The 26317-nt window shown below is 35.2% G+C and overlaps 1 protein-coding gene and 1 long non-coding RNA gene across 5 annotated transcripts in view; one reads left to right on the forward strand and one right to left on the reverse strand.

Moving 5' to 3' along the window:
* MED26 (mediator complex subunit 26) overlaps positions 1-26317 on the forward strand; it is a 127568-nt gene that overhangs the window by 90696 nt on the left and 10555 nt on the right. The window contains exon 1 of one of the 4 annotated variants that reach the window (XM_016432361.2): positions 24151-25852. The exons of the other annotated variants lie outside the window; for them this stretch is intronic. Coding sequence (XP_016287847.1) covers positions 25829-25852 — 24 coding nt within the window. The 5' untranslated portion in view covers positions 24151-25828. Of the gene's footprint in view, positions 1-24150; positions 25853-26317 lie in introns of those variants that run through there. 4 annotated transcript variants of the gene reach the window in all.
* LOC130458267 (uncharacterized) lies at positions 10281-17093 on the reverse strand. Its single transcript, XR_008917384.1, has 2 exons — positions 16440-17093; positions 10281-11321 (listed from the first exon to the last, which is right to left on the reverse strand). It is a non-coding gene; the product is annotated as an uncharacterized LOC130458267 (long non-coding RNA).

A 26317-nucleotide genomic window follows, 5' to 3' on the forward strand; every position in this document is an offset into this window, starting at 1 on the left:
ATAAAACCAAGGGGGAAAACCCCATGTTTTCCTCTTTGGAAAAGTCCCATACTAGAAATTAACCTTGAATGAAGGACTCCTGTTTTCCTGTTGAATTCTTGGGTCTCATAATTAAATATAAACAATGTTTGGGGATTACCAGAATTTTGGGTTGTATATGAGATAAATATTTTCACAAGTGTTTTGATGTGACTGGTTAATTCATTTTATGATATTGATTATTCAAAAGTGTCAGGGGAGTCCTCTTTTTTCCCTTCAGTTCCTTATTTTAGCCATGTTCCCCAAATTCCCCTAAACGATTACTTTCTCAAGTACCTCAACATTACTCAAGGCTATTCAAAAAGAAATAAACCTAAAACCATATGACAGACTTTGACAGACTAGATGTTAGGCCTGACCATGGATTTTATGCTTTGATATGATATTTACTAGTATACTATTTTTCATATTATACATATTTGATAAAAAGTCCCTACTAAAAAGTTTCTTCTTAGGCACTGAGCATACAAATATGGAAATTAAATAATCTTTGACCTCCTGGTGTCTGTATTTCTTAGTTTACTGTATGTAAAATAGTTTGACATGCAGGGCAACTGCCTTGAAACCAATAATCAGTATTTATTCCAAGACAGAAGATGAGAGTTTTATTTTACATTGGTATTAAAAGTTAATTTGAGGTCTTATTACCAGATTTATAATCATTTATTAGGAGAGAGAGAGGGGAACAGATAGGAGAGAGAGATTTTTAAATTTAAAAAAAGATTTCTAAATTAAAGTAAAATCAGGTCCCAGATTCCAGCCCACCACATTGCCCCCGTTCTGTGGGCCTACAATAATAAATAGATGAGATTGTGCCTGGATGGCCGAGAGTGAATGAGAGACAAAGACGTTGACCTATGTCCCAATCAGTAGGATACTCAGCATCAAAGTTACCTAAATAATTTACTTTACAGAACATGTAGGTCAACCTGGGTTCTTGAAAATTATGCTAGCAGAAAACAAATTATACCTTCTACCAAACTGGAAGGACACTGAAATAAACTTATTGACTACAGTAGAGTCTTGTTTTATAGAAACTCAACATGTGCAAATATGTGATTGGCAATAAAAAAAAATACAGAAAATAAAAATTTTAATTAGACATTAAATCTCTACCATTTCCCCAGAAAGTCTTACAGCAGTTCCCCCAATCACACTCGTTCTACCTTTGAGAAGGATTAGTGCAAGTTATATTTTGTGCCAGGCTTTAGCTCCACATGTCTTTGTTCAATGTTCTCCTTTGTAACTAGTTGTGTCCGTGTCAAGAGCAGTGCTTTTCTTTATTTCATTAACACAATTTAGTAGTTAATAATAACCCCAAAGTACCAAAGTAGTGATGCTAGTAGCTCTCCTAAGCCTAAGAAAACTTGTAAAGTAACTTGAGATGTTCATATAAGAAATGCTAAATAATGATGTTCTGCATGATTTTCATTTATGCAAAGGGTCTTGGAAATTAATGGTCCTGTAAAAGAAGATCTTACTGTATATGTCTTCATAAGGACCACCTTGACTAAAATTCAGAGATCCTTTGGAGGGTACTTGTTACCGGAATCTGAATCATAGAACTTCACATTTGGACGTTGTCTCCATGGTAGCCTGTAGTCTGACATATCTAAACAAGAATCTCCTTTGTTTCATGTTTGGCCTGGTTTCCCTTCATTTATGGAGGAATCAGTACCTACTTCCCATTCTACTTTTGGAACTATTAAAAAATAGCATGAAGTTTAATTTTTAAAATATTTTTGTTTTGTTTTTATATCGCCAAATTCCCCAAATTTCCCTTTAAAAGAGCCAAGAAGATAAAAATAAAAAAGGGGGGCAGGGGAAAATCAGTAAAACCAATAAATACATAAAAATGTAATTACACTCATGAAGGTCCCTATTTTATGTAATTCTTTCCATGCTTCTATGTTTTATCATTTTTATAATTTCTTATAGAACAGAAATAATCTATTAAATTCATGTGCCACCATTTGTTTAGGAATCATCCAGTCCAAGAATACCTATTTCATTTCTAATTCTTTTCAACCACAAAAAAAACAATGTGAATATTTTAGTGTATATGGAAACTTTTATTTATCATTGACATTGGATATAAATATATCAATGGAATTTCTGGGTCAAAAGATATAGCAATTTTAGCTCAGTTGCTTTCTAGATGAATGGCTATACTAAACCACTCATTTAGCTCCATTAACATTGTATTAGAGTGTAATGTACTGTTGGTGGAATTGTGAACGGGCCCAACCAAGTCCAAAAGGACTATAAAACTGCATTTCTTTTGACCCAGCACAATACTACCACTAGGTCTTTAAGGATAAAGGAAAATGACCTATATGTACAAAAAATATTTAGAGTAGTTCTTTTTTTGTGGTGGGAAAAATTTTAGAAATTGAGAATATGCCTATCACTTGGGGAATTGTGAATGGAGTATTATTTTTCTATAAGAAATGACAAGGGAATTGGTTTCAGAAAAACCTTGTCAAATTTTATGAACTGTTGACTTTTTATATAATGACAGTATTGTAATGATGATCAACTGTGAAAGAATTATCTACTCTAACCAAGTAACGAGTAGTTAATTCTTTCACAGTTTGATCACCAAGACAGTTCTAAAGGATTCATGATGAAAAATGCTATCCACCTCTAGAGAGAGAACCAATAAATTCTTAAGTATAGATTGATGCATTTATTTTTCAATTTATTTTCCTTTTCTCTTTTTTGTAACATGGCTAACATGAAAATGTCTTGCTTCTATAATTGATAGAATGTTGTTTGCCTTCTCAGTGGGTGGGGATGAACTGAGGAAGAAAGAGAAGTTGGAACTCGATGTAAAAAAGTGAATGATAGAAATAAGTTTATTACAAAGAAATAAAAGATCAATGGACATTTGTACAAAAAATATTGATAGCAACTCTTTGTAATAGCAAAGAACTTGAGGGGATATCCATCCATTAGGGAATGGTTGAACAAGTTGTGATACATAATTGTAATGGAATACTGTTGTGCTTTAAGAAATGACAAAGAAAATGATTTCAGGAAAATCTGGAAAGGCCTACCTAAACTGATACAAAGTGAAGGGAGAAGAACCAGGAGAACATTGTACACAGTAACAATATTGTATGGTGGCCAACTGTGAATAATGTCACTATTCATCTTATTTTCCTTCGTGTTTTTGTTTTATACTAATGTTCTTCCACAATATGACTAATATGGAAAAACATTCTATATGTTCTACATATGTACAGCCTAGACAAAATTGCTCACAATCTCAAGAAAGGGGAGAGAAATGGGAGTGAGAGAGAGAATTGGGAACTCAACATTTTAGAAAACAAATGTAATACATTGTTATTATGTCATTTAAAAATAAATTATGAAACAAAAATCAAATTAAAATTAAGAAAAAACACTTATCAATAGATCATATCTTTCCATAAAGTCTTGAATATTGACTATTCCCATCTTTTATCTTTTAAAAAAATCAGTTTGCAGGGAATGATTTGAATCCTTGAAGTCTTTATTTTCCTTTATTGATGATTTAGAGCATTGTTTCATTTGCTTGTTTTTTTTTTTTAAATAATCTTTTCTTTCAGTCTTAGAATCAATAGCTATGTATTGGTTCTAAGGCAGAAGAGTAGTAGACAGCGGGGGGTTAAGTGACTTGGCCAAGGTCAGAGAGATGGCAAGTATCTGAGGCCAGATTTGAACCCAGAATCTCCTCTCTCCAGGCCTAGCTCTTCATTTACGGACGAATGCTGTTAATAGCTTGCAGTTTTTCTTTGGAGAACTGTTTCTGCATAGCTTTTACCCATTATCTGTCTGTCTCTCTCTCCCTCTCCAGATCCTTAAATGAGAAATTTGGTAGAAAGATTCTCCCCTAATTCAACCATTTCTCTTTGTTTCCTAGATTCATTAATTTTGTTTTACAAGAGTGTTTCAGCCTCATGGAATAAAGATTACCTGTTTTATCTTTTGCATTTACCTTTATTCCCTCATTGGCTAAGGATTTCATGAACTCTTACTCATATTTATGAAAGTTATCAGATAAAACAAACACATTTACAGTAAAAACTAATACATAAGAAAATACATTATGCTAAAAGGAACCATAGGTGACAAACTATTACCATTATTAACATTTCATGCTTCATATGACATAGTGTTACAGACAAAAGAGTAGTTGCCATAAACTGTGACAGCGAAAACGTGGGTTCAAGACTTTGAATTGCCAAAAGCATAAAGATAATTTTTAGTGTCTTGATTCAAATAAAAAATAAGTGGTCGCCACGGGAAAAATTTCCAAATATGAAATACCCAAGTCAGCTGGGTTTTATGGAGATTTTAATTAATACAAATACATGAAGGAATTAAAGAAAGGGGGAGAGAGAGAGTAGGAGGAAATAGGGCCTAGGCCAATGATCTAGGCCTTTCTCCTTAAGAGAGAAAACTAAGTCAGTCTTTAATCACTCACCACAAAATCCTTCCAAGCAAAACTCTAGTGTTCAGAGAGACCCTCCAGTTCAGCTCCTGAGCTCAACTAAGTTCAGCCATCTAGAGACTCCAGAGGCCTCCGAGCTCCTGACCTCCTTTTAAAGAGAATTTTCTCCTATGTCACCTTCCCTAAATTTTCACATCTACCAGTCACAGTAGATGTTTTCCAAAGGACTGACCATTCTTAATTCATAGCTTGTTATCACCTTAATTTACATCTTGTTATCACCTTCTGGGTAGACTAAAACTTCTGAGTATTCCACACCTCTTCACTAAGGTTGTCCCTTGCAAGTTGCCTGACCTTTTAGTGATTAATTTGACCTTCATAGGTACTTAGCACCCTTTTGTATTAGATCTAAAAATAGACCTAGCTAGTTATGGTGAGGCTAGTTTGCCTCACTATAAGTATGAGTTAAGTACTTTTTCATTGTTCAGTAAGGAGTTTACAACTTTATCTTCCCCTAAGGTATGCCTAAGTATGGTTGGAGTAATGTAAAGTTGTCACATACATTCCTGACTAAGTACCTCCATTGTTTAAAATGGGGAATAACCTTAAGCAAATGTTCTAAGGTAGAGTCTGAGAAATTTTAAGATTTACAATAGCATGTAAATTCATAACAGAAAGATATGGACTAAATTTCTAGAAAGCTTAGGTAATAAGAAAATTAATGGAAGACTTTTAATGTTCTCAGAGTTGTGTATATTAAAAAGGGATCAAAAAGGATACATAATTGACTAAATTGCTAATGAAATTAGAAAGAAACTATGGTACTTTGTGAATGGGATTTCTAAAGAATATACATATTTCTCAGGATATTGGAACCTTTAGAAAAATTGATTATTAGACTATAGAGATATTAAAAATCTGAAAAATCAGAAATATGAAACATTTCCTTTCCAATTCATAATAATAAAAAAAATCAGCAGTTTTGAGAAGTTAAAATAAGACAGAATTAGAGATTAAATGAAATCTTTAATTAGAAATGAGTAAAAAGAACAAATCATAGAAACAAAAATTGCACCCCAAACAAAAACCACACCAAAATATTTGGAATACAATCAAGGCAGTAAAATAAAAGGCATTTGCTAAGGTCTACTCTGCACTAGACTCAAGTGTTGGTTATACCAATGCAAGGTATGGGGTAGTTGGGTGACACAGTATATAGGGCACCAGACCTAGAGTCAGGATGACCTGGTTTAAATCTGACCTCAGACACTTTCTAGCTGTGTAACTCTGGGCAAGTCACTTAACCCCAATTGCTTGACCTTGCCTTTCTGGCTTAGAATTGATACTAAGACAAAATAGCAGCTTTAAAAAACATGTTCCCAGTGAAAATTCAAGGGACCATTCCCTTAAAAAAAAAATAGTGCTTACCCTCAAGGAGCTTAGATTCTAAAGGGAAAGATATCATTCAAAGGGAACTGGAATTTGGTAATAGGTAAGGGGAGGTTGATACCTCTATAGAGGAAATAAGGGATAGTATTGTGTTAAAGTAGAGCCAGTATGAGAATTTATGTTAGCTAAACCTTGATCCCCTCTCAAAAATGGGAGGCCATAGGAAGAATTCGAAGGGGGAACCTGTTTGGTTTCATGACATTTCAGAGTATTAAGGTTAAAAGGGTAAATGGAAGTTCCAGGATCAGGCAGTCCTACATACTGAGTTAGAAATTCCAATTTTGAGACAACTGTTGAAGCATGATTAGAGCCCCAAAAAGTCAGTGAAAAATAATCTCTCATTCATACTCATACTCATACACACACACACACACACACACACACACACACACACACACACACACACACACACACACACACATGTACATACATACACACATACATACACACATACACAGATGTGCAAAAATAGAAAAGGAGAGGGTGAATGGATTGATCCACATTGAAAAAAAATAAGTGTCAATATAACTTATGAGAAAATCTTGAGAAATTCAAAAAAGATAACCAAAAAACTTTTAGAATTAATCACATTAAAAATTATTTATTTGAAAAGGTTAACAAAATTGAAAAACCTTTGCTAATATTAAATGAAAAAGGAATTGGGCAGAAAATCAAATCAATAAATGAAAAAGCTAATCATAATAAAATCAGAAGAAATTAAAACAATTTTCAGAATCTAGTAATGCCATCTAAGTCGAGAACAGAAAAGAAATGAGAATTTCCTTCAAAAAATGTAAAATAGAATACTAACAAAATATGCAATTAAGATTTTATACAATTTAATTTCATGAAAATAAATTAGAAGAAAAACATGAATGGTTAATACTTTGAAAAAGTCTGATAATATGTACACTTGTGGAGCTTCCACTCCTACCCCTACCAAGAACTGGAGTGGAGATGTATTCTTATCTCTTCTTTTAAGAAGTCTTTTTATAGTTTTGTAACATTCTTTTTGAATTTTGGGGGGGGGGTGTGATTGTTCTCATTTTGTTATTATAGTTATTCATATCAGTTTCTCAGATTTCTTCGCTTTTCATCATTTCATGTAAATACTGAAATGGAGACTTAATAATAGAATCCTAAATAATGAATTGATAACAATAAATTGTGAAAGACAGTGCTAATTCTGGAACAATGTTTCAAAATGTCTGGGATATAAACAAAGCAGTCCCAAAAGGGAAAAAAAAATCACACCCTTAAAAACATAGTTAAAACAGATTTTATAAATGAATAAACTGAAATAGTATTTTAAAAGATTAGAAAGTTAAAAAAAAACACTCCAAAATAAGGACAGAAGAGAAAATATTAAAAGTTATAATAGAAATAGATAAATTGGAAATGAATAAATATAGGGAAATGATCAGTTAAAAGTTGGTCTTTGGAAGAGGTTAGGATAATTTATTAGTCATTACTATTAAAAAGAAGACAATGGAAGTCAATAAAATAGTAAATGATTGAGGTTAAACCACACCAAGATGATAAGAAATAAAAAGAATTATTAGAACTTTTTATGCAGTTATATGCTAACAAACACAGGAACACAAAAGATACAGAAGAATATTTTCAATAATATCAAATGTCCAAACTGAGAAGACCAAGCAGTGGACTGTATGATAGTCTCAGAAAAGGAAATATAACTAGCTTGTTGTAAAGGAGTTATTTTCTGTCTGTTGCCATTTCTTTATTTTTCACCTTTACATCATCTCTCAGGTAGGTTTCTTTCTTTGTTCTGATAACTACCACCATTTTATTTGGCACCCATTATTTCATTGTGGTTTATTATTAACATAACCTGTTGGTGTTTTGTCTGTCAGAAGTCTCTCAGTCCATCTTCCATTCAGCTAGTCATTTTCCCAAAATATAGGTACCAATTTGTCACCCCATCTCTGCCCCTCAACACTAATGAATTCCATTGGCTCCCTATCAATTCAGAATAAAATTCAATGTCCTCCATTTGGCATTGAAAACCCTCTATAGCCTAGCAAGCACCCTCTCTCCCCAGTCTTCTTAGACCTTATTCTACAACCCACCTTTCCCACAATATATTCTTGCCTCCAATAAAAGTGTTTCTGAACAAAACTCGTTATCACTCATCTCTGCGCATTTTCTCCTCTTGTTTTCTATTCTTGGACTGCTCTCCTGTCTCATTTTAGACTTTTTGGGTTCCCTGGCTTCCTTCAGGCTCCAGCTGAAATCACTGCAACTGGAAATGGTTTAAATATTAATTCTAGCAACTTCTCTCCAGTAATTATTTTCTAGTTATTTTGCACATAGCTTGTTTATATATACCCCTTTTGCTTTTTTGTCTCCCTCATTTGATTGTGGGTTCCTTGAAGGCAGAGGGACTATCTTGCTTTTCTTTGTGTTCTGTGAAGATTGGATTTAGCTATCTCCTGACTGTAACAATGAAGGTACTTAGCTCTTCCTTTATAGTGAAGATAAAATTGTAATCCCCAATCTATTTTTAGATTTTAATCTCCAAAAGGTGGTAACTCTGTATTTGAAGTAGATCTACCCATTTTAACCACAAAAAGGTGTTATATATGTTATATATGTTATATAACGAAAAAGGTATAATCCAACCAAAAACAGTGTGTGAAATAAAGAGTGAACAGTCCTGGAGAGGAGCCTCTGCTGTGATTGGTAGAAGTGAAATTTAGGGGAGGTGACACAAGAGAAAAAGATCTTTAAATACAGGACCACAGAGGCCAGAAGATACATTCAAGATTTGATCCTCTGACTCAGAGTTGGACTGGAGGATTAGTCTCTTGAGCTTGAAGTGAATAAGAGTCACTTGGAGGAGAGACTGGAAGACAGACTTGGAGTGAAGACACTTGGCTGTATAACTGGAGCCCTGGAGGAGCTTTGGCAGGAGACCTCAGACTGATTTCTTTTTAGACAGTCACCATGGTGAGTGAACAGCTGACTTAAGTTTCCCTGCCTTTCTGGAGGTCTGAGCCCATCCTCTTGAGACTTCTTTACCTGATTAAGGCCTTAAGAGTTTCTACCTGGCTCTGAGGAAGCAGAGCTCTCTCTTTCTCTCTTTTATCTCTTCCTTAATACCTTCCCTCTATTGTAAAAATAAACCACCATAAGTTACATTTTATTTATTTAGTAATTCATTTTAGGATTTAGAAATTAAATCCCTGGTGACCACCAATTTAAATATTCAAGTCCAGCCCAAAATAAACCTAACAGTTCCCAGTGCTTAACACTGGATCTGGCATATAGTAGGCATTTAATAATGGCTTTTTAAACTCATACATTTTGTATTAGAATCTATACTGAGTATCAGTCCCAAGGCAGACGAGAGGTAAGGGCCAGGCAAGAGGGGTTATTTGATTTGCCCAGACTCACACATTGAGGAAGTGTCTCAGTTCATATTTGAACCCCTGATCTCCTGTCTTCAGGCCCAGCTCTCTAGCCACCCCTTATTTTAAAGAACAATTAGTTTCAATTCTACACCCATTTTTCTTAAAATTGGGAAGGCATCCTGCCAGATTATGTTTATGAGATAAATATTGTTCTAATTACTATATTCCAGGATAAACTATGGGCCAGTATCATTAATGATTATCAATTTAAACTTTTCAAATAAATTCTGTCAAACAAACTACTGTTTTTTATCCAAGAAATCATTCATCATGAACAAGGTGAATTTATACCAGGCATGCAGGTGATGACTCAACATTAGGAAAAAAGTAACATAAGCAATCATATTTAAAGCAAAAACAAAACTAGAGCCACATAATTGTCATGGTAAATAGAAAAAAGCCTCAGATAAAATACAATACTCATGCTTTCTTTTTTTTTTTAAGCTCTACAAAGTATGAACAAAGAGGCACTGTTGTAGTGACAAATCTTTCTAAAAACAAAAGCAAACATAAGCAGTAAGGATACATTAGTCTCTCAACATAACATAGTTGTGGATACCCACTCTCCTCAGTATTATTTGATATAGTCTAAAAATATTAGTATTAGTAATAATGGGGGGGGGGGGCAGAAAATTATAGGCTAAAGATAACTGGAGGAGATGAAATTTGTATTCAATTTTATGTTCTAATTCTTTGCCAAAGCTAATCTATTTCTCAGACTTATCTATTTCTACTCTCTCTTCAGATGGCCCATAGTATATTCCAATGACCCCTATCTCTGCTTCTTGGGTTTCCTCACATAAGTAGATCTTTAAAATATTGTTTTGAATATTATTTGTCTGAACACATTGTCATGTCACAGTGGTAACTATTAAAGTACCTGGTTATTGATCCCAAAGATGAAACGATAACCAACAATGTAACACACAAGAGGGAGTTTATTTAAGCAAACTGCAGTTTGGGCTCAGCATTAAACATGGCTGTCCCCAAGTCTGGGGCTTGCAGGCTTTATATACATTTTTGTGGTAGGGGAGCACAGAGGCATTCCTGGGGTGGGGGGAGTGAACAGGAACCTCCTGGAGCTTAGGTGTTATCAGTTCCTGGCATATGTCAGGAGGGGGGAGGGACAAGAACTCCTGAGGCTAGGGTCATTATGACTCCTTGCATATGTCAGGAAGGGGAGGGACAGGGACTCCTGGGATTAGAGGTCAGGGAGAAGAAAGAAGGGGTTTGGGAGCTGGCTCTTCATTCCCCACTTCTACTGTACATGAGGAATCTTCCTCATATGACTGTATCCTCATAAGGGGATTCAGTAGGAGTCAGAATTTAATATTGCTGGTTCATAGCTGGACAGAATTAATGCAATCCTTGATGAAGGCTACTAGGCGATTAAGAATGCATGGAACTAGCCCCTAGGCTAGGAGTCATGAGGATGCAAGGGAGTAGAATTTTCCTAACAATAGTCTGCCCTAGTTTCTGGGGGTATAATGCCTATGTCATCTCCCCCTTCTCCAAATATCTAAGGGAAAGGGGGCAATGGTCTCAATATTCTGTAGCTTCTTCAGAGCTGAGAATGGTGGTAGAGCTGTCCCTGCCTATTGTCAGGAGAGGGATATTTACTGTAGGCAATGTCCAGGGCTTCAGGCTGGAATAGTTGCCGAGGTTACAGTGGCATCTGGGTGACTCCCAGGAGTGCTTCTACCCTAGAAACAACTAGAGAAGTGACAATGTTACAAATGCATACAAATACACATCGCACAGGGGAATAGCTAAAAGTTGAACAGGGAGGGGAAAGTCTGTAGGCACAGGGTCTTCACGGTCCTCAGTGAATGCCTGGGTCCTAGGTAGGTGGGGACCTGCTTGGATATCTGAAGGATGTCCAGCGACTGATTGGCAGACAGGTCATGAGGGGGAGAGTCAGCCCCTAAGATAGAAGTGTAGAAACCAGGACTGGAGCAAAACTAAAACACCAGATAGAAACAGAAAATTAGTACAATAGTAATTAATATTACACATTTGCATTTGAGTATCTTAGCCAACAGATTTCTTCAGAAATCATCTTCTGACAGGAATAGATCTTTTCAGGCTGTCAGATTCCTGAGTTTATTGCAGAGTTGGTATGTGATGTTTCTGTTAAATAATATCCTTTTGAAAGAACACATCGACTACAAACATCTATAAACATTTGAGTAACAATATTTTACAGATGTATTCCTTTACCCCAGATTCTGGGGGAAATTCAAGAAAACTTTGACCTATATTTTCAAGCTCAAGATCCAAACTTCAACTGTGGTAAATTAAACTACAAATACAAGTCATCTTATTAATAAACTTCACCTGCTTTTCAAAGCATGTTCCCTAACAATTTAAGAATTTTCATTTATTAACCTAATAGGTTGTTTGGGTAAATGGAAACTTTAATTTTACAATTTGCATTATGTGCTGATTATGGGACTTTCCATATATCTCAAACAAGCTTTTCCGACCATTTGCCCTCTCAAAGGATTCCTTAAAGCCTATGAGTCTACATTATAGCAGTTATTCTTGCTTATTTTGGCAATAATTAATTTATCATAATTTAGTCACAAAACCTGAATAGGAAAGTTGAATTCATTAGCTCTACAGTAAATATGATTCAGGGCTAGATCAAATCCTGGCCTTAGGCCATCTGAAGGAACTAAGACAAGATCAGTTAAGAATCTCTCTAAAAACTTCAGAAAAATTCCAGGATTATTTGTGATTTTCCAAAACCACATATATCAATTCTTCTCCCCCCCCCCAAGAAAAGAAAACAAAACAAAACCAATACAACAACTCTCGTAGAGCAAGACTTCCATTCTTCCTTTACAAAACTACACACTCAAGCTTTATGGACTTTAGATCAAAGTCCCTTTCTTCATACCTTCCCATCTTCTCTGTCTTGCTTAAGTCAAACAAACCTTCCATTGGTATCACTTCAATTGCTAGTCGATAACCCAAAAGATTTCTGATTTAAAGGATTACATCATTGAGCCACTGCATCTTTACCATAGGGCTCATCCATTATAAATTTCAGTTTATAAAACATTGGTAAATTGAGGTAACCACTGAGTATTGAACAAATGCTATGGTACAGTCAGGTTTACAATGAGGTTTTGTTTACATCCAAACAGTACTTAAAACACATGTTTTAGCAGCAACTCACATAACAATCGTAAAATTCTGAGCAAGCATTTTTCACATACGCCATTTTTAATGCCCTACCCACTCTTGGTTACTGTTTGAAACATATCTCTTTATACAGATCAAAAGTGTAATCAAAATATCACCCAACATATCCCCAAATTCGTGTGAGATAACTTATTGATACTTGATTATTGATGTAATTGATTACATATCACTCAAGTCATTTTTATCATTCTGGACATGGAATGTTTGCATTAAGATTCCACAGCTTCAAATAAGCTTCCTGGTCAGCCAGGGCGGGCAATGTTTGCTTGCTTGCGCATCTTAAAACCTCTGAAATATACAGTTAAAATATACTCAGCTTTAAGTTCTATCACACAGTGGTTGTCATCTCTGTGAGGTCCCTCTTTCAGTCCCTAAATATCAATGTGGAACAATTATAAACACTTTCTCCTTCCTGTATGCAAGGAAGGGGTTAATAGCTTGTGAGCTATTTATCCTAAGGCTGCTTGACTTGATTTAGATTTTATTACTCAACAACCTTGTCCCATCTTTCTTTAACAAGGGAGCTTACTACAATTTAAAATTTTGAATGTATCAAACCTCCTTCATAATAATTTACTCTCAGTGGATTTTACTTTGAACTCCACAACTTCCAAATAACTTTGATTAAGTCCTTTAGCAATCTTTCAGTTTGAACCTACCTGAAGTGCAAAACATTTACCTCTACTCCTCTCAAATCTCTGTCTAAAGTAGAATAGAACCTCCAGTTTAGTTTTCTTTTAGCTTAAAACATTCCTACCTACCTGATTAAATTCCATCAACATTATTCCAATTTATAATTTGTTGTATCTATTTCACACTATAATTCATAGTATCAACTAGTATCTCTATCCATTACTCTTATTGAAGTGGGTCTGGACACCCCAATATTCAATTATTAGAACTGTTATTTATTGATTAATAAAGAATCTACCAACTGGGACAGTCTTCCCTAGTGGAAACTGTATCAGACTGACATTATAGGATAGCTTATATAGGTTACAAGATACAAAGTTATTTCCTTTCACATACAGGTTCTTATTTGGCAATCAGACCTTATCACAAACATAGGTATGTGAGGTCAGTGATGAATGGACAATCCTCAGGTTATTCAGGGGTTGTTTACTTCCACATGTACTTAATCACTTATCATTAGTTAGCTATATGTTACCTTGTATTACATCCTGACCTCTTTGATATTCCTGAAGTTCCTTTTGTTTCCTGACCTTCCTAATTCTCACCCTTAGGCTAATTAGAGTGTCCTCTGCAGCCTGTATAAGCTGCTTGGCTTCTTGAAGGGGCTGGGTCTGTTTCCTAAAAAAATGTAGGAAGGGATTAATCTGTTTTATCTACTTGAGTTTTATTATCTTCTCTTATTGGGACTACTTCATTATTTCATCTGGCTTCTCTATCGTTATTGTAAGTAGCGGAAAGGTACTATACTGAATTGTTTTTAATCCTCATGACAAGCCCTTCTTGATTTCAGGGCTGGTCAAATTTGTCTTGTTAAGGACATACAGTTTGCATATCATATACCCATAACCTATTTTGGTGGAAAACAATTCTTTTCATAGTACGAATGCATACATATTTTGTATTCACTCATTACTTTCAGCAATTTGTATCTGAATACATGCTCATCTCTAGATCACAAATTTCTTCTTATACATTGTGCACAATTAAAAAAAAAACTATTCATAACCTTAGTCAAAGACAACACCATTTAGAAATTCCCTCTTTTGCAAAATACCAAATTCTTAGTACTTGTATTATTAAATCCCATGCACAGATTAGCCACTTTAAAAACTTCTTGTGTGTCGTATGATTTCTTGTTGCTAGTTCTGACAGTACATACATTAAAATAACATCAGATTTGAAAAAAATCCCAAGTTTAAATTCTAGAATAAGTTCTTAATAACATAACTTTTTCTGGATGACTTTTACATCTATAAAGTAACCAGTACAATTTCCATCCTTATAGAATAAAATATTCCCTCTCTGTGTCAGGCTGGCTATCAATCACATTTAGACATTTCTCAAATTTACTGAAACCATTATGCATTGCAAGATCTCACAAAACAAACTTCTAACCATGGGTTTTTGTGCTCAATAAAATCTGGCTAACATTTCACATTTAACTGACAGTTACCACAATACATGAAATTATATTTGTACCATATCAAAATCATTAGCAATCCTCCCATGTTGCATGCATCAACCCTTAGATTTAATCTTAAGTGAAAAGTGCCTCTAACTGTGGAGTAAAAAAATCTCCTCTTTCGGCTCTGAATTTTTCTCTTTTTCTCTCCTTCAGAGGCCCATCCAAAGGAAGAAGGAGGAAGAAATCATTGAATAGATATTTCCTTTTGTCCTCTTATGAGGATTTTTGATTGTGGGGAGTTCTATTTTACAACTCACCATTTTCCTTTTTGTGAATGTCCAATTTAAGAATACATAGAGACGAGACTGTGACAATGATAAACAATAATATCCCAAAAGTGGGAGTGTCTCACCAGTTGTCTTTCTGCTCAGAACCAACCGTCTTCCTCCCTGCAGCAGTGGAGGAAGACAGGGTCTGATCAATGAACTGATAGCTTCCTGGTTCCGCCTCCGCCCCCCCCCCCCCGGCCCCCCCCCCCCAATTTTCCCATTTTTTTTCTTTTATCTCTGCCTGAATTTCTCAGCGGGCCCTTGCTTTAAAATCTAAGCAAAGAGTAAGGGGCTTCTGTCCATATTATGCCATCTTTCCTACAAAATATGTCCAATTGCCACCTGGTGTTAGAATTTAGGGTATCAAAAAGTTAATTTTCTCATTTTTTCCCCTTGATGGTGCTCAGCTATTTAACATGAGGGAAAACAAACAAACAAAAACAAACCCCAATTGAATTTTTGCTCAGGCTGCTTAGATTTGATCTCTTCCCAACAGGAGGGTACTGTGAGGCAACTTTTCCCTTTGTCTTAATTGGGTTGGCTAATCTGAGGTTGAGACCTCAGGCTTGGTAGCCATTCCACACCTAAGGCTTCTCAGACTGAAAAAGGAGAAGTCCAGCACAGCCACTACCCAAGTAGAGGATGGCATTACAATTTTAGGGTGCCATGGATAGGCCATGCCTCTTGCTTATCGAAGGTATAACATAGTTATTCAACATTAAAAAGAAATTAGGTGGTTTTTTTCAAGCTATTTAGAGACAGTTTTTCCCAACACAAAAGCAGACAAGGCAATACGTGATGGACTGGACAGTCAAGACAGACACAACAACTACAAACGTTGCGCTGGATGTGCTCTCTACTCACACCAAGGGGCTAGGGATGAGTGGTCCCAAAAAGAAAGTGGTGTGGCTGGGTTTCTCCCCAGATCTGCACCCTCTTCCTCCAGTGCATCCACTGGGTTTCCTACTTCCAATTGGGGGTCTCTAATCACCCCTAATTCCAACCAGGGGGCCTCTAACCTCCCTGAATTCCAACCAGGGCTCTCTAATCACCCCAAATAAAGTCGACTAAAATCAACTGGTCAGAATACCCTGCTGAAGGGTGTCGAGTTTGAAGGATCCTTCCCAAGGCCCAACCAAGAGATCCTTAGGTGAAGCTAGCCAAGAGGGGTGTCATAGTCTTAGTCCACACGCTTCCCAGGATTTCCGACCTATCCCCTCGTGGGAAATGGGAACTGGGTACTTTCCCCATCTACACTCAGAAATAGGTGGGCAGTTCTCCCAAATTAGTCGGACTTGGCAATAGGCCATCCTGAATTACCCCCGGGGTGGTGACCAGTGGTCACCCACTTAGCCATATGTCAATGACTCAGGACAGCTTACCCCCTCACTGTCACACAACATTCTCCACACATTCATTCAACACCTCTGGAGACTACTCACCGGACCATATCGTCCTCCACCAAGATGTGACGTGTTCTGGATCCCGTCGACCCGAGTTGCCCTGGGACGGGGGTCCCCTCCCTCTGTTGGTCATACTCTGTTTCCTTCATGGGATCCCAGATGAGCCCCCATATGAAATACCCAGTTATTGATCCGAAAGATGAAACAATAACCAACAATGTAACACACAAGAGGGAGTTTATTTAAGCAAACTGCATTTTGGGCTCAACACTAAAAATGGCTGTCCCCGAGTCTAGGGCTTGCAGGCTTTTTATACACTTTTGTGGTGGTGGTGGGGGGGGGGGAGTACAGAGTCATTCCTGGGGTGGGGGGAGTGAACAGGAACTCCTGGAGCTTAGGTGTTATCAGTTCCTAGCATATGTCAGGAGGGGAAGGGACAAGAACTCCTGGGGTTAGGGGTCAGGGAGGAGAAAGAAGGGGTTTGGGAGCTGGCTCTTCACTATATGAAGTTAATTTTGCCTATCTTCCTATTGTATCCATTTAAATTTAAAATCAGTTTTTAAATTAAATTTGCAAGACACATAGAAAATACATCCTTAATAGCATTCATTAGATATATCCAATCTCAGACCAGGAATCTGTTAACTTCCTGTTGGCCTGTGATTTAAGAAAAACCCAAATCACATTCTTAAGATGCTTATTTATCTTTTTTAGACTGTTCACTTAACAAAATAGCTTTTCTACATCCTTTGTCAATGGACTACAATGAGGAAAACACAGTGTATGCCTTTGGGCATTGTTTCTTGCCTAAAACTAAATAATGATTGGCAATAAAAGTTGAAATTTTATATTATCCTAAAAGGATAATTAATATCTTTAAAATTGTTGCAAAAATTGATCAGGTGTATAAGGAAGGGAAAATTTTATCACTATCATATATGTTTGGAAAGATAAGGGTTGGGTGGGTGAATGAAAATAAGTAAGCGAAAAGAATTTGGTATTTGGAAGGAGTTTGGAATACACTTAGTGTAAGCAAAACTAATTTTTAATTACTGAATTAAGAGAGGAAAAATATATAGGTCCTCCCTGACTTCCTACTAAACCTGACTTCCTACTAAAATCTTGTCTTTTACAAAATGCCTTTTCCAACCCCTCTTAATTCCATTGCTGCCCTACTGTTAATTATTTCCTTTTTAGTTTATAGCTTGCATGGCATCTTTTTGTTGTTTATGGAGCCTCCCTTTTTTGTAAGTTCCTTGTGGGCAGGGACTATCTTTTTATATCCCCTAGGCTGAGCACAGTACCATGCACATAGTAAGTGCTTAATAAATATTTATTGAACAATTTAATGATGGATGAGACTAATGTGTGAGGATTTAAATTGCCCAAGGAAAAGAAAGAATGAAACAAAGGATGCATATGCATATGAGAAACCTCCCAGGTATGAGAGATTAGAACATTTCTAATTCATTCTAAAAAATAGGAATTTTACATACTTAATACATTGCAGTGATCAAAAATGATAATGCCAGAAAGGCAAATAAGGAACTTATGCTTACGGCATCATAGACAGTTGAAAAAAACATGATCATGTACATAATATACACTAAATAGCATGACATAGAGTATATACAGTTAGCTTAGTTGTTTAAAAAATTGTTATCTGATAGTAATGCAGTAATTATTGGAAATTTATTGGAAATGAGTTATTATCTTAACAGCTGGAGAGACCCAACAGAAAAAAATTATTTTAAGGAAATATGAGCAAAAAATACAAAACTAAGTAGCTAAGTAGAATAATGAATGGTTCAAAAACAAAGCACAAAAGCAAGTAATGAAATCACATTTAAATTTGAATGAAATAGGCAAAGCAATTGAAAGGAAAATTTGTCTTTGAAAACTAACAGTGTAAGCCAGTGGTTCTCAACCTTTCTAATGCTGTGACCTTGCAATACAGGTCCTCATGTTGCAATGACCCCAAATCAAAAAGTTATTTTTATGGCTACTTCAAAACTGTAATTTTGGTACAGTTATGATTCTGAATGTAAATACCTGATATGCATTATGTATTCTCATTGCTACAAATTGAGAGGTTGAGAACCACTGTTGGAAGCAAAACAGAAGAGGATTGATGATGAGCATATTATTTTGAAAAATAGGAAATTAATTCAACATATAAAAAAGAAATTTTAAGAATTATAGTTAGGAGCTTTAAAAGATAAGTCTAAATAAAGTAAAACCATAATCCAGTCATTCACCAATTTATTCAAACAAGGCAAGTCCACAATGAACAAATGATGAATCAAAAAGATGATCAGAAATTGTGATGATACTAATTATGTGCCACCATAACTGAGAAATTAGAGAAAGCGAATGATTATAGAAATCCAATATTCCCAAAGTGATAAAAACAAACAAAAAAACCCACACTTTTACGTATACAGTAGATAGATGACTGGGCCCGGGGATAATAATAGAATGAACCTACTTCCCATACTTGTTGTGAGGATCAAATAAGATTGTTATATTTATAATTATAAATTGATATAGGTTAAAAGAGACAGGACACCTGCAATCCATCCCTTTGTAGAGGTGATTAAGTACACTGGTGTTGCCTTATAGCACAATGTTTTCAGACTTTTTCAATTTATTGATTTAAAAAAAAAACCTTACCTTTTCTAAGTTTAATTAATTAAAATATTTTTCCATGGTTATATGAATCATGTTCTTTCCCTCCCCTCCTCCCACCCCCTCTCATAGCCAACGCGTAATTCTACTGGGTTTTACATGTCATTGATTAAGACCTATTTCCATATTATTAATATTTGCACTAGGGTGATCCTTTAGAGTCTACATCCCTAATCATATCTGCAATCAAACGATGTGATCAAGGTAACTAACTCCCTCAGAATTGTCCTGGGTCATTGCATTGTTGCTAGTAGAGAAGTCCATTACATTTGATTGTGCCAGTATATCCTCTCTGTCTCTGTGTACAGCCTTCTTTCTTAGTAATCAATTCTAAGACAGAAGAATAGCAAAGGCCAGATAATTGGAGTTAAATGATTTGCTCTGGATCACATAGCTAGGTCAGTGTATTGATCTGTTGTGCTGATTTTATTTTCCCCTCTAAGAAATTACTGTTTCTTAACATGGAATGGCTTACTAGGAAAGAGAATGGGAGGGATATTTGGGGTGAAAGTATAATGATGTAATAAACAGAACATTTCAAGAAAAACTTATTTTTTAAAAATATTTTTTAAAAATACTTTGGAAGAGCAGCATATCTTCTGGTAAAAGAATAATTAAAAGGGGACATAATATTTTAAGGGCTGTTATGTAAAAGAGGGTTTAAGTTTGTTTTGCTGAGACCCCAAAGGTCAGTCTAGGAAGATGATTAAAGAATGTCAAATGTAAGCATGATTGAAGGAAAATCTTTGTAATGTTATAATGATCCTAAAGGAGAATTAATTGCCTGGACAGTTAATGTTTTTCCTGACCCCATACTCCAGCAAAGCCTAGATAATCTTTTATTCTGTGTGTTGTGTAGAAAGGATTATTTTTCATTTATGGTTAAACTACATTGTTTCAGCACTAACACTTGCTTCTCTCTCTGTAGATGGTTAAAACCTCCAGCATCATTTTACCTTATCTAGAAATGAGCTATTCAGAGACCCTCCTTTAAATGATGCAGAAATTGAGGCAAAGAAATGTAGATGTTATCAATCTCTTGAGGCTCCTTATAAGTGATGTTATCAGTATCAGTCAACAATATTCAGTATTCTAGAGAATATTACAATATGATGTCAATGAAATAAGGCATGTAGAATGGGGCTGCTTATAGATGGTGTTTATTAACTATATTCTGAATAAATTACCTAGGAATACTTGTGTTTTATCTTTGATCTCATATTTTTAAATTGATGCATATCGTAACTCATCTCTCCATATCTTATCACTGGGCAGTTCTTATTTTCTTCTTGCAGAGATCCTTCAGCTATTTTATAGGCAATGTACAAATGTCAGTCAATAATCATTTATTAATCACTTAGCCAAAACACTGTCCCATGCTCTGAGGATACAGTTAACAGGCATTGATCAATGTTCCAGGCCTTATGCCAAGAAGTAGGATATGAAGAAAGTTTTTTTTAAAAATTACTTATTTCAAATATCTGTCTTATGTGGGGGATAACACAAATAATTTTGTACAAATAAGATGTATACAGGAAAAAGTGAACATAATTAGTGTAGGGAAGGTACTGGTGTTAAGGGGTAAGTGGATTATGTACATAAGAATAACAACAGCCATACACACACACTCTCTCTCTCTCTCTCTCTCTCTCTCTCTCTCTCTCTCTCTCTCTCTCTCTCTCTCTCTCTCTCTCTCAACTGAAAGGACCAAGAAAGGATTCTTTGGAGTACTGAATTTGAGCTGAGTCTTTTCGGAACAGAGAAACTAAAAAGCAGAGATGATGAAGGGAGAGCATACCATTTAGACAGTTCATACAACAGCCTAGGTGGATTATTCTATATGAGGAACATCAAGTCATTGGATAATGTGGCCAAATGATAGATTATAGAGGTAGAGGCGACCCTTTGGGGTTGTATCCTTTCTATATCTATCATGCGATTCCCTTTTGACCTTTAGGTCATAAACAAGTTTGATTTTATGGAGATTGTGTTTCCAAGATTCTTTAATGTTCTGCATTATTTAGACAATACAATGATCCCTCACTTTTCGCGGAAGTTACAGTCCATAGACCTGGGTGATAGGTGAAAATCTGTGAAGTAGCAGCATTATATTTATTTTATTATTTATATATGTTTTAAGGCTTTATAAACCTTTCCCACACTCTATTATAAACACTTCATATGCTCTTAAACATTTTCTACACTCTTAAACCTACATAATTTTAACAACGTATAAAATTTTATATTGGTGCTCACCAGTGAAGTACTATACCACAACTTGAATGGTGAAGATCATGAATTATTTAGCTGTGGAGTACTCCTGATGGTGAAGATGATGACGGTGAGATAAATGTACTGCACAGCCAAGAAGAACATTACAGCTCTTCTGAATGCATTGCTTCATTAGGTGGTGCAGTATCTTCACCCAGGGCCAAACCTATGGGCACAGTGCATGAGAGCAAACAGACTGATGCTACAGTCACTGAGCCAATCAGAATACAGTGCTGTGGTTGATCACCTTTCATTCCATCAGTCAATAGTGTGCTGTGTACAATCTCATTTAGGCAAATTAGCACAAGTAGTAGTGGTGTCCTGCATTTCCATTGTGTACAGTATGGTATTTATCCACAAAATCCCACGATATAGCGAAAACTCCATAATACAGAATTAGCTTTTTTGTTTTGTTGTTTTTTTGTGAACTGCAATATAGCGAGGGACAACTGTATTGTTAAGACCACAAATTTTTACATGGGGGCCACTGTAGATGCATTTGAAAACCTACAGTTTCTCAAATGCAGTCCAGTCCATACTCTCTGGTTTTAGGCTTTATTCATTTTCCATCTTGTAATATTTATTCCAGTCAAATGTACTGAATATACAAACACAAAAATAAAGTGAAAGTGAAAGTCCCTGTCTGGAATAGATTTGTATTCTTCTATAGCATTTATACAAAGAAATTTTGATTGCACTAATCTTACATAGATTTTTATTCCTATTTCTTTCTGTTATTCATGGATCTCATTAAAAGGCCTTGCAGTGTTTTGGGCCTTGATGCTGCACTAGCATCTGCAAATAGGAACAGCTGGAAGCATGATATCACTTTCTACAGAGAATCCTTCTTCAATTCGGAGCTTATTCCTTAGACATGCTCCATTACAAGAGCCAATTCCTTGGTTGAACATGCATCTCCTAATTTAGTTTTTATTTGATGTTTATCAGATCATTTAATAGAATTGTTTAAAGGAATCTTTTATTTTGATCTGCCTGAGAGAATCTCCTTGCTAGAGTTGTTCCTTTAAGATGTTATTTTATTGCTACATTGAACTTACTGCTTTTGGGGGTGGGGTTGTTGTTAATAAACAACAAAAGTAAAATGGAGGAGTTTTGTATCCTTTGTACTTTTCAATACTCTGATTATACTGTTCTGTAAAGAAATACCTTTGAAAATTTACCTGTTGATCATTCTGATAGATTATTTTATATAGATAAATTTTGTATTAAGTGTGTAGAACAGATTCAGAATTTGAAAGGAGGCACATGGGTCAATAATTGTTTAGTTTGACACTTATTAATACTTGCTAGGAGCAAGGTGCTATATTAAGTTCTAGGAAACACAAAAATAAAGTGAAACATAGTCCCTGTCTGGAATAGATTTGTATTCTTCTATAGCATTTATACAAAGAAAATTTGATTGCACTAATCACTAAGGGAATGAAACGAGGCTTCCCTAGGAGTGCCAATTTGAGCAGTGCCTTGAAAGAAGTTAAGAATTCTGAGAGATAGAAATGGTATGATAAGATTATAGGACACACTGTGCAAGGACTTAAAAGAGAATAACAAATAGGTGAGTTGGGATGGAATATAAAGGATGAAAAGGAATAACATGAAATAGGTCTGCAAAGCTAAAATTATTACTAATCATTTGGAAATTATTAATGTCCATTATTTTTTTATTCTAATTTATTTCCTTACCCTAATACTTTCATATCTACTTCAATAGTAAAAAAAAAAACTATTATTATATTATTGTTATTATAGCTAGCATTTATTTAGCATTTTAGGTGTGGTGTAAGCACTTTACAAATATTGTCTCATTCGATCCTCACAACAACCCTCAGAGATGTAGTTAATATTATCTCCATTTTACAGATGAAGAAACTGAAGCAGAAAGTGGTTAAGTGACTTGTCTGGAGACACAAAGTTTTTAAAAATCTTCTCTGCGGCAGGATTTAATCTCCAGCTCTTACCAGTGTTTATTCTATTTCCCCTATACTTGAGTTGGTCTTCCTAAGTGTCTTCCAAGTTTACGCATTTTAGGAAAATTTGGCTCTTTTGGTTCTATTAATTTTAACTGTGTTCCATTTCTGTATTAGAGGATGCATATGTCTTATAATTTAACTTAGTCGTATATCCTTTGGCTGTTGGATTTCTCCAGAGTGGCACACATGCATACATATGTGCGACTCTGTTGGAGAGGAAATATAGAAAGAATGAATAGAAAGGATGATTATCTTGTCCAGAGGTAACTTAGTGAATATAGAGAACTTTAAAAAAATCATAGACATGGGAATTAATAATTACGGGCAGAATATAAATTAGAACTAAAATCAAAAGTCAGTGAGAGGTGTATAGTCAGGAAAAGAGAGATCAGCAAAGATTGGTATCATCTTGTCTTAATGTATCTACCTGGAGAGCACTACTGTTTAGAACCAAGGGTGATGTGTTTTTTGTTTGTTTGTTTTTGTTTTTTAAATAAAAACCCTTACCTTCTCTCTTAGAATCAACACTGTGTATTGGTTCCAAGATAGAAGAGTAGGAAGAGTTAGGCGATGGGAGTTCTGACCTGCTTAAGCCAGGAAATGTCTGAGCATACATTTGAACCCAGAACCTCCCATTTCTATGTCTGGTTCTCAATCCACTGAGTCCCCTAGATCAGGGTTTTTTAACTTAGAATCAGTGGAGTCCTCAGTAGATAGATTTTAGAGAGTCTATAAACTTGCTTCAGATAAGAAATAGATCTTTTTTTTTTTAGTATAATTGATTGATTTACCATTTTATAATTTATACATAAAAATATTAATCTGAGATTGAATCTATAAGGTTTACTAAACTACCAAGGGGATCTATTATACCCAAAGGACCAAAAAACCCTTGGCTTAGATTGTTTTTAGGGATAACAATTTTTGTGGTTCATTGAAGTCCTTACAGAACTTTTAGTTAAGATTTTCTAATGGGCACATTAACTACTTAAGACATAAGAGCTCCCTTTCTTTAATTTTTTTAGAGCTTCTTTGAGTATCTTGAATTGATGACTGCTCTTTTTTATGAACTTAAAATTGCAAAATCAGCATAAGAAGTTGAAGGAACCTTTATATATCCTTTAAACCAAATCTTTTCTTTTACTGATAGCCCAGAGACATGTTTACAAATAGACTTATTAATTCCTTTCATTCCTAATATCCTTGTTCCCTCATCTGTTCTATACTGTTGAATGAAATTTGTTTTAGGATGAGCAATTAGAGTTAAGACTAAATAGTTACTTGGCAATAATATTCTTTAAAAATGAAAATGATTAAAAAACTAACTCTAGAAAACTTATTTCACCTTGAGGCAGCTATATGGTAGAATAGAGAGAGAGCACTGGGCCTAGAGTATGGAAGACCTAAGCTTAAATTTTTATTTTAGTCACTTAACTATGTAATCTTGGGCAAGTCACTTAACTTCAAGATACCTTAGTTTCCTCAGCTGTAAAATGGAGATCATAATAGTATTTACCTCTCAGTGTTGCTATGAGTTTCAAATAATATTTTTAAAGGGTTTAGGATAATGCCTGAAACATAATAGGAACTTAATAATTAAAATGCTTGTTCCATTTCATTCTTTGCTTTCTGATGAATTTAAGGTAAAGACCAGCACAGCTTAAGAGAGCAGTAACAAATATATCGTGTCACCCTAGACCAGAAGATGTTTTCAAAGAACTGTTTCCATAACACAGTTAATAGCTCCTAGTTCTAGGTACTTTCTTTCAGTTCTTGCTCTCTGCAATTCCATGCTTTGCATTTTTAAGAACTCTTCTGACATTTTTTGCTCATTATTAAATGGCATTCATTGCAACTTGAAAGGATATTGATACCACATGATTTCTTGTTGCTATTTCTGTGACAGATCATATATTTGCTAGTGTTGGTGAGAAATGATATAAGAATAGCACCTTTCCTTTATAAATTTACCATTTCATCACCCATAGAATTATAGAGCTGGAAGGGATCTCAGATTGAATTCAGTAAACAACAATGAATAAGGCAGAGTATAAAAAGATAGAAAACATATCCTGACTTTGAGGATATGTTCTACTGAGTGGCTATAACTTGTTCATTATTAAGTATACCTACTTTGAGGAGGGAAAGAATGCAAAAAACAAAAAACTTGGGTCAGAAAAAAAAAGAGCAAAAAAAGCTTTGATAACAAGCATAGTACCTGATAAACCTTGAAACAATCCAGGGCCTTAATGAGACAGATGAAGGTAAGTAGTTCAGTGCATTTCAGGCATGACTGACAGACCTCTACAAAGGTGCAGAATTGGAAAATATCATGTGGAATTAAGTGAAGAGTTAATGGACTAGTAGATAAAATGTTGAAGGAAGTGTATGAATAAATCTTAAAAATAAATTGGAGTCTTTATTTAAGAGGATTTTGTATTTTATCCTAGAGGCAATGGAGAGGCTGGGAAATCAAATTGGATGCTATTGCTTGCATTAAGCCAGGTGAGAGGTGATGAGACCTGAAGCAGGGACCATAACTTTAGAGTTAGAAAGGCCTGTTACATTCCTTTTAGACATAGAAGTTGAAATCTGTCTGCTTTTCTAAGTAAATCATAAATTAAAGAGTGTTAACAGGTGATTTGCTTATCTGTTTCCTACTGTCTGTTCATTTCTGTCCATGGGGAAAATGGGGCGGGGGGAAACAATAGTCACATTTTCTTTTTCCTTCTCTCTCTATTGATTTTGGCAACAATATCATTAGTGCCTCCATGCCCCCAAAAAGAAACATATAAAGACCTTTACCATATATGAATAGTCAAGTAAAACCAATCCTCAACTTTGGCCTTGTCTGAAAACTAAATATCTCATTCTGTAGTTGAATTTGCTCTTTCTATAACAGGAACTGATGGCATTTTTAATCAGACAGTCCTTGTAATCATAATTATCATTGCATTGGTCAATTCTTAT

Source organism: Monodelphis domestica, chromosome 3 (assembly GCF_027887165.1).
Source record: "Monodelphis domestica isolate mMonDom1 chromosome 3, mMonDom1.pri, whole genome shotgun sequence".
Taxonomy (NCBI): Eukaryota; Metazoa; Chordata; class Mammalia; order Didelphimorphia; family Didelphidae; genus Monodelphis; species Monodelphis domestica.